Source organism: Zingiber officinale, chromosome 7A (genome assembly GCF_018446385.1).
Source record: "Zingiber officinale cultivar Zhangliang chromosome 7A, Zo_v1.1, whole genome shotgun sequence".
NCBI lineage: Eukaryota > Viridiplantae > Streptophyta > Magnoliopsida > Zingiberales > Zingiberaceae > Zingiber > Zingiber officinale.
The window spans coordinates 91,891,851-91,904,730 of record NC_055998.1 but is presented as its reverse complement, the minus strand read 5'-3'; the positions used below and the strand labels follow the sequence as shown (position 1 = coordinate 91,904,730).

The 12,880-nt window shown below is 38.0% G+C and overlaps 3 protein-coding genes across 4 annotated transcripts; all 3 read right to left on the bottom strand.

Moving 5' to 3' along the window:
• Positions 1–763: 763 nt before the first annotated feature.
• Positions 764–2,107, bottom strand: LOC121999526 (probable receptor-like protein kinase At5g20050). Its single transcript, XM_042554195.1, has one exon. The coding sequence runs from the start codon at positions 2,105–2,107 to the stop codon at positions 764–766; it is 1,344 nt and encodes a 447-aa protein (XP_042410129.1).
• A 1,723-nt stretch (positions 2,108–3,830) lies between these two features.
• Positions 3,831–8,012, bottom strand: LOC122001779 (GTP-binding nuclear protein Ran1B-like). The gene is made up of 7 exons (XM_042556697.1): positions 7,459–8,012; positions 6,954–7,002; positions 6,749–6,866; positions 6,162–6,247; positions 5,895–6,082; positions 5,760–5,837; positions 3,831–4,251 (listed from the first exon to the last, which is right to left on the bottom strand). Exons 4-7 carry the CDS (start codon positions 6,186–6,188, stop codon positions 4,182–4,184), a joined length of 363 nt encoding a protein of 120 aa, XP_042412631.1. The 5' UTR covers positions 6,189–6,247; positions 6,749–6,866; positions 6,954–7,002; positions 7,459–8,012; the 3' UTR covers positions 3,831–4,181.
• A 908-nt stretch (positions 8,013–8,920) lies between these two features.
• LOC122001778 lies at positions 8,921–12,427 on the bottom strand. 2 transcript variants are annotated; one of them, XM_042556695.1, is made up of 5 exons: positions 11,973–12,427; positions 11,808–11,878; positions 11,573–11,714; positions 10,849–11,021; positions 8,921–9,216 (listed from the first exon to the last, which is right to left on the bottom strand). In XM_042556695.1, exons 2-5 carry the CDS (start codon positions 11,832–11,834, stop codon positions 8,959–8,961), a joined length of 600 nt encoding a protein of 199 aa, XP_042412629.1. In that variant the 5' UTR covers positions 11,835–11,878; positions 11,973–12,427; the 3' UTR covers positions 8,921–8,958. The 2 variants fall into 2 exon arrangements, with proteins under 2 accessions (XP_042412629.1, XP_042412630.1); XM_042556696.1 differs by lacking the exon at positions 8,921–9,216 and adding an exon at positions 9,223–9,636.
• Positions 12,428–12,880: the final 453 nt, after the last annotated feature.

The window sequence follows — 12,880 nt, the reverse complement described above, 5'->3', positions numbered from 1 at the left end:
GATGTAGATGGACATGCCTACGTTACACACTTTCTTTAGGATAAAATGTTCCTTTTATCTTGGGATAATTTTTATTATAAAAAATGCGTCCAAAATGAATCAGGAGAATTAAGAACGTGAGATATTAATTAAGAAGGTGAATCAGGGGAATTATACGAATTTTTTTATACATCTTGCTGGCCCTAATAATAAATTGTGAACCCAATCTAATGAAATCATAATTACATTTGAAGTTGAGATTAAAGATAGATATTTTTTAACTATTAATAATCAACCTTGTTGAACCATTAATTCTGCATGATCTACTACCTAGTTAATTAATATATTTTGGTAAAAGAAAAAAATTCGAGTGTAACAAAATATCAAATTATCATCAATATACTCATGATTCGATTAGAGTGTAACAAAATATCAAATTATCATCAATATACTAATGATTCTATTCATAATTATGATATATTTATAAAAAAATATTAAATAGAGTGTGTAACCGTAAGATATTAGATTCATAAAATGTTTTGTAAGATCAAATCGATTGTGATACTCATTTTTTTTTTTTAAGAAGGGTATATTATTATTTAAATGTTTTTACCTACCCGTATTCTATTATAATAATAATAATAGTAATAATAAATAAATAAATATATGAAGTTACCAAAACTGTCAAACCATGACGAAATAAGAATTTGTTTAAACATGAAATTTTAGAAAAAAAAATAATAAATCAAAATTTGAGATAGATCGGCAAGTGGGAGCAGCGTTGCTATCGACCGGACAAAGAGACTTCGATGGAGCCCGGGGCCGACGACGGCGGCCCCAGATCCAGCAGTCCGGCGGCGGCAGCGGCGGCGCGTCTGTCGTCGGTAGCCTCTGCGTCGAGCACGCTGTGCTCCAAGATGTTGTAGATCAGCATCTCGCTCTGTGGCGGTGGTTCGTCGACGTCGATACGCCCCTCGAGCATGTCCACCACCCGCGCCATGCTCGGCCGCTCCTCCGCCTTGTCCCGGATGCACCACAGTGCGACGTGGACCATCGTCCGCAGCTCCGCCTCCGGCGGCGACTCCCCCTCTCTATTAAGCCTTTCGTCGAGCACCTCCAGCGCTTTCCCCTGCCAAGCCTTCTCGTGCACGATCTTGGGGAAGTAAGACCATTTCTTATCCTCCGTCACCTGGATGGCTCGACGGCCGCCGACAATCTCTAGCAGCACCATTCCGTAGCTGTAGATGTCGGATTTGTCGGTCACGCCGGAGCCGATGAGCCACTCGGGGGCGAGGTAGCCGCGGGTGCCGCGGACGGTGGTCACCACGCGGCTCTCGTCCTTGCCCATCAATTTCGAAAGGCCGAAATCGGCGACTAGGGCACGGAAGCCCTCGTCGAGTAGGATGTTCTCCGGCTTAACGTCGAGGTGGAGGACGCGCGCGCGGCAGTCGTGGTGGAGGTAGCTTAGGGCTTTGGCCACGTCGATGGCCACGCGATGGCGCATCGGCCATGGGAGGCAGCGGCCGTTGGCCGCGTCGGCGGCGGCGTCGCGGGAGGGGAAAATCCACCGATCTAGCGATCCGTTGGCGACGAACTCGTAGACGAGGAATCGGGGACCGGGCGTGACGCAGTACCCGAGGAGGCGGACGAGGTTGCGGTGGTGGATGCTGGCGATGGCGGCGACCTCGGTGCGGAACTCTTTGTCCCCGCGCTCCGCAATCGCGTCGATGCGCTTGACCGCGACGGCGGTGCCGTCGTCGAGGACGCCGCGGAAGACGGAGGCGGACGAGCCGCGGCCAAGGAGACAGCGGAAGCCGTCGGTGGCGGCGGCGAGGGATTCGAGGCGGAACTTGATGGGGAGGCCGGCGACCTTGCGGAGGAAACTATACTCGACGCGGTGCTCCTCGCGGTCGGAGACGGAGCGGCGGGCGAGGGAGAGCTGGCGGTGGGAGAGATCGGTGTAGAGCGAGAGGACCCAAGCGAGGACGCCGAGTACGGCGACGAAGGCCACGGCGAGGACGACGAAGAAGGCGACGGTGTGACCGAAGCGGAACAAGAGGACAAGAAGGGGCACCAACAGAGAGAGGACGGTGGCCGCCGCAACGGCCTTCGCTCGCCGTGCCTCCATCAAACTAGAATTGAATCAGAAGACGATGAAGAGGAGCCGCCATGGATTGAAGTGAGATGAAGCTTAAAGTCGGCTTGATTGAAACAGGTTTGACTCGAATACTAGTAAACTATTTCAGTGCGCTGATTTTTTCCTACTAATTCTAGAGAGATGGATAATTTTTCCTTATTAGCCTTTCAGACAACACTCCATGTCAAAGGTGGAAGTAGTTCCTACGTTGCCTAAGTGGATATACTACCGGAATTAATTTTTGACTCTTTGTATTCTAGGTATTTGATAATCCATTATAAATTGATTCTATTATTTTTTTTTTCTTTACATAATCTAAGACGGATTATGAAAAACACTTAAGATAAGCGTAAAGTAAAGCTGACTATTGAGAGAATGGACAAGTTCAAATCAGATTAGTTGAGAAATGAAGTGACTTTAAACTTTTGCGTTTTTATGGCAGGATTAGGTAGACATAGTTTTCAATCGTTTAATGCTTGTTAGATGGATATAGATATGCACTTGCAAAATTATTAGTTTTGTTATTTATTGCTTAGAATCAATCGAACTACGCCTTATATATTAAAAAGGGCGACGTCCAAATTTTATAAATCATCAAAAAGCATCTTTAATCATTTGTATAACCATTTTAATAAAATTTAAATAATTTTGATAATAAAAAATATTTTAATATAATATAATATATATATATATAAATATAATAACTTTAATTAAAATTAAATAATTAATTTTTTACATTTTAATAACTATCGAATAACTTCTGCACGTTATTACTATAACAATATTGAAATTAGGACAGTAAACAAGGTAAGCCGAGCTTTGGGGTATTCAATCTTTATTTGATAATTTAACTAAGCTGAGCTTAAAATGAACTAAGCCTTTGAAATGATTGTTCAAACTTAACTTAGTTTAATTTTATTATTTTGAGTTTGTTTAGAGTTTGTCTTGAGCTTTGTTCGTTTAGATGGTATCGAGCTCTCAATTCAAGCTTGACTTAAACTTGATTCAAGCTTGACTTGAACTTAGTTCAAGTTTGGCATGAACTTAGTTCAAGTTTAGTTTGAACTTAGTTTAAGCATGGTTCGTTTAGATGCTATCAAGCTTTCAATTCAATATTTTTTGATTGCTTGAAATTTTTACTTGTTTGATTGATTATTAAATTTGATAATTAAAACTTATTTATTTAATTAATTTAATTATTTATTTATCATATTGATTAGAATTTTATTAATGAACATGATTTATAAACATTGTTTATGAACATTAATAAGTTAAATACATATGTGTTTAACGAAATATTCAAGTTTATTTATTTAATCGATCTTGTATATATTAAATGAATATAAATAAGTTCTTATAAAATCAACATTAAATTTATTCATGAATATTTGATTCATTTATAAAAGGAGAGTCTTGGTGCAACGGTAAAATTATTATCATATGATCAAAAGATGTTCAAATCTTGGAAATAATTTTTTGTAAAAAACAAGGTAAGGTTACGTATAATGGATTCTTCCTCGGGACTTCGTATAACGGGAATTTTGTGCACCAGATTATTTTTTTTTTATTCATTTATAGTTCTAACTTAAATAAAGAGTATTTTGGAATATGATGAGATGACCATTTAACTTTTTTTTGAAAGAGAAATGTCCTTTTGATTTGCAAAATTTGAAATGCCCATTTGATTTTTTTGCCCTATTAGAAATGATAATTCTGTAAAAATTAAAATATTTCTGCGGCCAAACATGAATTATTTATTCCATAGGAAACTCATGGAATATGATACATTTCCAAGAGAGCCAACACACTAGCAAAACCGTTTCTGCTCAAGGAAACAGGGAAAAACCTTCTTCCAGGCGTTGGCACGGAGAACTAGTCCAATGATATGAAGGGCGTCAAAACCGACACAGAATTTTATCCACAGCTTGTGTCGCACATCTAAGTAGAAAACCCCTTGAATCGACTAACGAAAGAAAACGTTGGATCTTCCTCTTAAAACAGCAGACTACGGGGGCTCACTCGGTCGAGCTGGCTAATTATGAAGAAGTAGCTTGCACTGGAGCTTCTAATCGATCAGATCGTCGCCGTCGTCTGGAAGAGGCTGAGCGGCAGCTGCTGCAAGCTCGGATTCACGTCTGAAGAAAATGCAACAGTTCTATCAGACAGACAAATTCCATTAAGCATCTATTAACTCATAGAATGTCCACACATCTAATGAACTTTTTATCCAGAACATCTACATGCTATATTCCAATTAACATGATGACAAAAGATGAATACATTCGTCTCAGCGTCCCCATCAAATCACGGACGGCTATTATAACATGTGGCACAAAAGGCGATTCGCTCGCTCCCAGCGTCCCCGTCAATCCGTCCCTAGGCCAATACGGAAGAGGTAAATCACGGGTGACTACTAGCCATTAGTGCAAATGACTAAGACATGGAGGAGGTTATGCTCGGTCACGCCGAATTTCGACCCCAAAACCTCATGTGACAATTCTCCATGTCTTAACCATCGCACCGCCCCAAAGGCGGCTACTATAACATGTTTGAATAGAAAGATGAACTTGCAGCACTAATTCCCACAAAATCATGATTCCCCATTCATGAAATAAGGATTGTTTCTCTTATTCTATTTTCCAAATAATTTATACTATTACTCTATTCAACTGTCTACGTGTTGATCTGGTGTGCCACTGACGCCAATTGGGCTTCGGCAGCTCAGGAAGGTCAAATAAGCCTAATGGGGGGAATAGATCGAGGGTTGAATAAACATATGCAGCCTAGCAGACCTAGCAACTTGATGAATCGATTGGACCAAACCAAACTGCTGGGCCAAATAGTCTTGAACATGGCAATTTGGCCAAACAGATTAATCGACGGAGACAAAAACTGACCTAGATAGGTTGCCCGAATTTGTCAGAATGCATTGTAGGCCAACTAGTTGATTGATCAAGTCGCAAAAGGAGATTACATTCGTCCCGGCGCCCCTATCAATTTACCCCAGGACTGGTTCATGGTAAATGAGCGGCAAGTGGGGGGTGAAATACGGGTTGTAAGGATTTAAACTCCGCCAACCCCGAGGTTCGACCCCTGCCTCATGTGAAAATCTAACAACCATTTACCAACTCAGCTATCTGGGAGCAACTAGTGGATTGATCAATTGTGGCAACAATTAAAAAGGTGGGGGTCAGTCAAATCCAGAGATCATATTAAAGAATTAATTGGCCAATTTAACAGGAGATCAATGTAGATCCATCACAGGCAGACGATGCTACTAGCTACATGAATCGGGCAAAATATATTTCATGTATATATATTTTATCATTGTGAAAATTATTCATTGTTTATTTATTATAACATTCCTATGAACCAAATATATAAGCAAAATCATTTTATTCTATTTCACTAATCAAACAAAGAACATTTATACGTAAACCTCTATTCCTTGATCATTCCAGACACGCGGAATATTTATTATCTATTCTTTCCCAAGAACCAACCGCACCTAAGTGTACTTATAAAATAAGCGTGTAACTAATCATCATAGTAAATGGTCCATGAAATCTCTAAAATATGGAAACTAAGATAGCAATTGAAGAAAAAAAAATCTAGAAGCAGAGACATATATATTTGCACTTACTGTTGCTGTGCAGCCAAGTCGATTTGAACTTCTGGAGGTGCCAGTGCAGGCGATTCAACAAAGTGAAGGTTAGGGTCCCTGTCATGGCATTTCTCATTGTTATTATTATTTATAATTGCAGAAATAATTACATACCCTGCAAGTTTTCTGGCAAGATAAAGGAATGGCTTCTCGAAATTATAGTTACTCTTTGCTGAGATCTCATAATATTGGAGGCTCTTCATCCTGTGGAAGGTAACTTGCTTGGCTTTAACTTGCCTGTTCTTCACATCAACCTTGTTGCCACAAAGAACAATAGGAATACTCACAAACCCTGGTTTCATCTAAGTAACAGAATTATTAGATATTCCAAAATGCCCCAATATGCATATTTAGTTCAATGCATTCTACAAAGCAACCTACAGATGTCACGATGCCATGTTGGGACATTCTTGTAAGTTAACCTCGCAGTTACATCGAACAGGATAATGGCACAATGACCATTGATGCTGCAAACAAAGATAGCCAAGCAAGATAAGAAAAAACAGCAGTACTGTATAAACATTTAATCCGAGACAAACAAAATGTGGGAACAATGGGTACACACACAAAAAAAAAGGTATTTCTATTCATTGTTTTTCAACGTTGAGACTTGATCTATTTTCCAAAATCCCACTTAAGCAGTTTGTTTTAGTAAATGCACTCGACACGTACAACAAGCTTATCATATATGATAGAGAACAAATAAAATTATACGTCAAAATGTTGATCTATGAAGCACCATACTCAAGTTACAAAAAAAAAAAAAAGGAAAACTCTGTCTAATAAACACTATTGACTACAATAAAAATTTCTAACCATCTGAAGATCTTCAATCTTAAATAAATTGTACATATTAATAAGAAAACCAATGATATCAAAATGACCAACAGCAGGTGCTAAAATGGAACTAGCCTATTTCATCCACCAGAAATCTCGATGATTATAAAAAAACATGAGTCAGAACTTACTAGTATCCATCCCTCGGACCACCAAATTTCTTCTGACCGCCTGTATCCCAGCAATTAAATCTAATCTTCCCACAGTTTGTGAAGAAATACAAGGGACAGACCTCAACGCCAATAGTAGCTGAAAAGCCTCCAAGATAATATGATGCATATATTACCCATCAAAACAAATAAAAATTTCAAATTAACATAATATCTACGCTCATACTTCTTCTCGAATTTAGCAGTCAAATGTCTCTTCACAAATGTTGTCTTTCCTGCATCACATAGAATAATATGGATATAGGTGCAGAAGTACAAATGAAAGGACTCATTTTCTTCACAGAAAAGAAAGGGGGAAAAACGACCTAGAAGCACTTCAAGTGAGGTGTTATGTTGCTCTAAAACAAACAGAAATTGAATGGAAAAAACAAAAGATGAAAGAAAATTTTGTGTATTCCATCATTACACATTCAGGAATCGCCCAGCATTGAATGCTTAATCAACATAAACAAATATTAATTCCATACCAGCAGAAGCAATTTCTAGACAGACATTTCACGTAATAGAGGTCGAGATAAATAAAGCAACAGTTCTGAATCTTCGTATCCCTAAGCGGACAACGATGAAGACAGATCGTGAACCACTGATTTGTAAACTAAATCATGCTGGCAAAGATGACGACTTGCGCCAGGAAAGAGGGGAAAAAAGGGACGAAATCAGAACTATGTTACCTGTACACCATCACTGACAAGAACAAGCTTAAAGCTCGGGTAGTCCACCGTTTGCTAATTCGGCAACGCCTGACAGCGACATAATCGTAAAATAGCAAATCAAACACCCCAAAACTCCGAGAAGAACAAGAGGCAAAGTCGATCAGGGTCCAGGGACGTCGCCATTGGATTGACTTCAGAGAGGCGGGATGGTAAAGATGTGGAAGTAGGGCCTGCGATTTCAAAGGGCGACGGCGACTGGTGAACCCTGTACGGCTACGAGTTGACGTCGTTTCCCCTCCTATGCAAAGCCCTGCTTCATGGGAACGCAACTCGCTCAGCCGTCGGATTCCTTTGTCGACGACGTGATCCTTGATTTGGACCTGATGCTCTATACTGTGATTCGGCCCATTAGTGAGGTGGTCAGTCAAAATTAAATCGTTAAAATGATTTTTAAATTTTAATTTAGGTGGCCTCTTATTCTTAAAAATAATATTGATGAAAAAAATATGATGAGAAAAAAAATATGATGAATGAAAAAATATTATTGGAAAGAATGTAGAGAGATAATGTGTGATGAAAAAAATTTTAAAAAAAAATGTGATGCTAAAACGCATGATGAGAGAGGATGAAAAGAAAAAAAATATGATAAGAGAGAAAGTGTAATGAAAGAAAATAGAGAAATAAAAAGTGTGATGAAAGAAAATTAGAAGAAAGTGTGTGTGATGGGAGAGATTGAGGAGAGAGAAAGTATGATGAAAGAAAATGTGATGAAAAAAATAAAGAAAAAGAGTATGATGGAAGAGAAAGCATGATGAAAAAAGATGAGAAGAGAAAAGGTATGATAGGAGATAATAAAGAGAGAGAAAATGTGATGAGAGAAAATAAGGAAAGAGAGTTTAAGATGAGAGAGATTGAGCAAAGAAAAAATGTAATGATAGAATGAGGAGAGAAAAAGTATGATGAGAGATAATAAGCAGGGTGGATCCAACAAGGGAGGTGACATCGGCGGTCGCCCCCCCTACCGGCGATACAACCCATAGTATTATAGGGTTTCACTGATGAAAATGAAGGATATATCACTACAAGAAAAAAGCTAATAGACAAGCCTTTTAAAGCGTTGTCTTTGTGCCTGAAAAAGCGTTGTTAAAGGCACTGTTGTTAAAAGTCTGCTCAACGACAACGCTTTTAAAGCGTTGTCGTTTGTAGCAAAGACAACGCTTTAAAAGCGTTGTGTATTTTTTGCAAAAACATCATTATTACAACGCTTTAAAAGCGTTGTTGTTTTTGGCAAAGACAACACTTGTGCAACGCTTTAAAAGCGTTGTCTTTTAAAAAAAATTTAAAAATCTATTTACAAAATCATTTTTTCATATTTACAAAACTATTAATTTTCTTTTACCATGTCCAAATTCGAATTTGACATATAAAATAGCATTAATTAGCTCAGCTAATGATTTCAAACTCGTACCAAACAATAGAATTCAACTACAAAGTATTAGTATTTACAGGAGAATTCAACTATACACAAAGATTGAATATTTCTGTTTCAAAGTAGTTAGTGACATTCAAATTTAAAACAAAAAAAAGCACAAATCCACCAGACTCAGCATCCCTTGTTGGGTTCCTGTTTTTGGTGATCCTGGTTGCCGTCTCAAACTCAATAGCCACCATCCTCACCTTCCCCATTGAATATGTATTCCTAATGGAACTGAGAAGCTTGAAACCTCCTGATGCAGCTATATACTGCTGGAGGATGTACTGTGTTGAAGAAGTCTCCTGCCACAACAAGTTAAAAAACAAATACTAGAAAGCTATGTTTAACAAGGAAAATATAAGCTGAAAAATAGGATGAATTTATCAAATTATGGAAGGAAATGCGTCATGTATTTTTATTATCAAATCCTACAAATAGGAATTTTACTTGAGGAATCGGAGAATGTAAAAGTCAACACGATTAGCATTTCGTCAGACAAGTTGCATTACTACGATTAAAATAACCGTAGTAAATCATGTGAAATATGATATTATTACCACCTAGATACTATTAAATACTCACAACCTTCAGAATTGCCATAGTAGCCCTTTTCAATGTTCAGAATATAAGGAATTTCATTTTCATTTCAGGTAACTCTCTCAGGACTGGTTTAAGTTTATAAAAGAAATTGAACATAAAAAAATCCAACTTACTATTTGATCCTGCAAAATTGAAATGACAGAGATCAAGACACATGACAAATTGGGAATATCTTCAATTCACAAAGTAACTTCTGTTCCTTGATAACGAAAGCAAAGTTTAAAACATAAAGAAAATTGCAGACATTCACATCAGAATCCTTCTCTTTGTTGTGAATGAATTAAGCTAGAGTATAAGCCCTTATGTCATTTGTAGAGAAACTATAGAATCTGATCTTGAGTGTGTGCATTTGCACAATTCTGTGACAATATCAATAGGAGATCATAAATGTAGTTAAATCCATGTACGATGGGAATATTGAACTTATGTCATATTTTCCAATGTATAAATAAATTGAATAGAAAAAACTACAGTAAATTGATTAATAATCACCAGTATATCTAAAAATTCTCTAGTATATTAGTTTGTGTTAAAACATATTTGAAATGGAGACGACCAAGTAAATAATATCCTTTATGAATATGACATGCTCTTACATTGCCACAAATGCCGAGAATGAATAAATATAGTTGCTACAAGAAACATAAACCAAAAGAATGTTGAATTATATTGGGAAGTTATGAAAATTAATACAGGCATATAATGGCCAGATGCATGCATATGCATTTTCACTGTCAATTTAATAATCTTCAATAGAGGAGGAAATATAATTAGCAGGCAGAAGATAATCGGCTGCATAAAAATGAATAAGCATTTCTCTGCTAACCTGATTATCTTAACAGTGATCATGCAATTTAATAATGAAGGCACATTATATTTTACTCCCCCGATCTTCTTGTTTGGTCAAAACCAATACTATGTTGTGTTAGCTTTCAACATGTAGATAGTCTAATTCACAACTATTTTGGGTCAGCGCATAGATCTTTCCCATAAATTGAGCTCTATGCAAGACAACTTGTAACATTCAAATCAATTAGACGTTTTTATTATATTAACTTGAATTTTCATTGGTCTGACTCTACCTCTTCCACCTTTAATTCTAATTGATTCAACTTGTCCAATTCCATGATTCTTGGTGGTAATTGAATATGTCCATACCATGTCAATCTTTTTATCCCAAAATTGCGAACTGAAGAACTATAAAGATATTCAAACAGACACATGTTTCAACATCTTTCTTTTTTGTTTTAGCAGCATTCATGCACATGGTAACATTTCAAGAATTTTTTTCCTTTTTATTTCAACCATGCTTAAGAAGACAAACGAGATGTTACCTGAAGAAGATCATTGAATTCCAAGTATTCCTGATCATGAGCGTCAACAGCATCATCATCATCCTCAGCATCGGGCATCAGGACCACTCCATTAGCAATCTCTTGTTCTTCCCATTCCTCCTCAACGAACGGAGCCCCATATTGCGCCCCATTCTGTGGACCAATGCCGTTTTCTTCAGAATTGCAGAAACTAAGTTGATTTAGAGCTAACGTTATTTTTTTCTCTTTTCTAAAAACAAAATTCCAAAACAAGATATATTTACGAGTAAATCTTGATGATATATTAGAGAAGTTGGATGATTTGGATAATCTCTCAATTAAGACTACAAGGTTGAACTTAGATGGTTCACTCAACAGAACTAATGGATCGTTGAGGAAGAAAAGAACAAGTTAGTCGTCAAACCAGCTGGGTTCCACTATTCTTGTCATTTCTTCAAAAACCTTACTGCTGCAGTTTCAATGTTCCAGCGGTGGATAACCACTGTTTCAGCAGATTATCATTAAGGATAAACAATGTAACTTAGATTGAAATTTAGGATGAGTTATGAACTTTGACCCGATCGAAGTCCTTCTTAAAGATATCATTTTCTAATCCTGTGACCTTAGCTCACCAAAGTCCAAACGATCAAGCTATCTATGCATGAACGTATGATCCAACTTGGTGAACAAATTCATGAAAATAACTGATCAATAAGCTCAAATAAACATGAAAAGGATAACCAACCCTGTTGTTCCGTCACGTTAGTATTGCCCACACCTTGCAGCATCTGCAGAATCTCGCTGGCCAACTTATGCATCACCAGTTGTGACAACTGAATACAACCCTTTTTCTCTTCTCTGGATAACTTCATTCTGAGCATCCTCGCCTACTCAAGTCCAATGAAACGGGAAGTTCCACCAGTTAAATCCTCAATCCCAAACCGTGTGTTAAAGAACAGAAATCAAGCCTGCGAGCTTACCGCATTAACGAGAGCCAAAGGCCCCATTTCTCTTCATATCCGGATCGATTCTTCCATTTTCTTTGTCTGATCTGCAACAACAAAAAAGATTCAATTTTATTTTTAAAATTACCGAAAAAAAGTCAACATATGTATACCGCAACAAGAAAAGGTTGATCTTTGTACCGGCGAGATAATTTCGGTTGAGCCCAGACGAAGGGCAGAAGAAGAAGGAAGTGTAGAACGAATGAATCACGAGGAGCGCGACAACCAGATTAACGCAGCAAATCACAAAGGTGATCCGCTTGAAGGAACAGCAGCATCTGCCGCTTCCGCTCCTCAACCACTCAACCGCGCTGACCCTCGCCATAATCCTGTCGTCGCATTCGCAACCTCGACCGTGATGGAGAAAGCCCCCTCGCAACCTCCTCCCTTAGCACCGAGAAGAATCCTTGCTTCTTCTCCCCACGACCGTGATTAGGGCATTTGCGTGAAGGAATTCAGAGGAGAGGAGCTTCGCGGAGAGGAGTTCGCCGGAGAGGGGTTTGCTGGAGAGGACGTGAGAGGAGGAGAGGGTGTTCGCGGAGAGGAGTTGGATGGAGAAGGTTGCGATGAGATGAGGAGTTGGGAGAAGGGTTCGGGATCAAAAACGATCGGAAGATAGAAGTTGGGAGAAGGGTTCGGTTTTCTACTCCTTACCTAGATCTAACGGTTTGTATTAATCAAGATTTAGATCCAACGGTTTGTATTAATCAAGATTTAGATGAGATTTTAAACATAGACAATACTTTTTATAAAACGTTGTCGTAGACACTAAAAATCAATCTAATAGACAACGCTTTTTACGAAGTGTTGTCTTTGACCCGTAAAAATCACTAATAGACAACGGTTTTTAGAAAAGCGATGTCTATTAATAAGAAAATAATGAAATAGACAACGCTTTTCACTAAAAGCGTTGTTAAAAAAAAATAGACAACGCTTTTTATAAAAAGCGTTGTCGTTTAAGTGTTGTAGAATCCCAATTTTCTTGTAGTGTATACCGTCCATTGTTTAATATAAAAATTAATTATTCTTAGCTTAGATCACGATCATCC

Coding starts and splice junctions, on each gene's coding strand:
- LOC121999526 (XM_042554195.1), bottom strand. CDS start 2,107: ATGGAGGCACGGCGAGCGAAGGCCGTTGCGGCGGCCACCGTCCTCTCT.
- LOC122001779 (XM_042556697.1), bottom strand. CDS start 6,188: ATGTCCCAACATGGCATCGTGACATCT. Junction 6,083..6,161: donor AACATGGCATCGTGACATCT/GTAGGTTGCTTT, acceptor TCTGTTACTTAG/ATGAAACCAGGGTTTGTGAG. Junction 4,252..5,759: donor GACTTGGCTGCACAGCAACA/GTAAGTGCAAAT, acceptor CATTTTCTTCAG/ACGTGAATCCGAGCTTGCAG.
- LOC122001778 (XM_042556695.1), bottom strand. CDS start 11,834: ATGGGGCCTTTGGCTCTCGTTAATGCG. Junction 11,715..11,807: donor CTTTGGCTCTCGTTAATGCG/GTAAGCTCGCAG, acceptor GGACTTGAGTAG/GCGAGGATGCTCAGAATGAA. Junction 11,022..11,572: donor TAACGTGACGGAACAACAGG/GTTGGTTATCCT, acceptor GCAATTCTGAAG/AAAACGGCATTGGTCCACAG.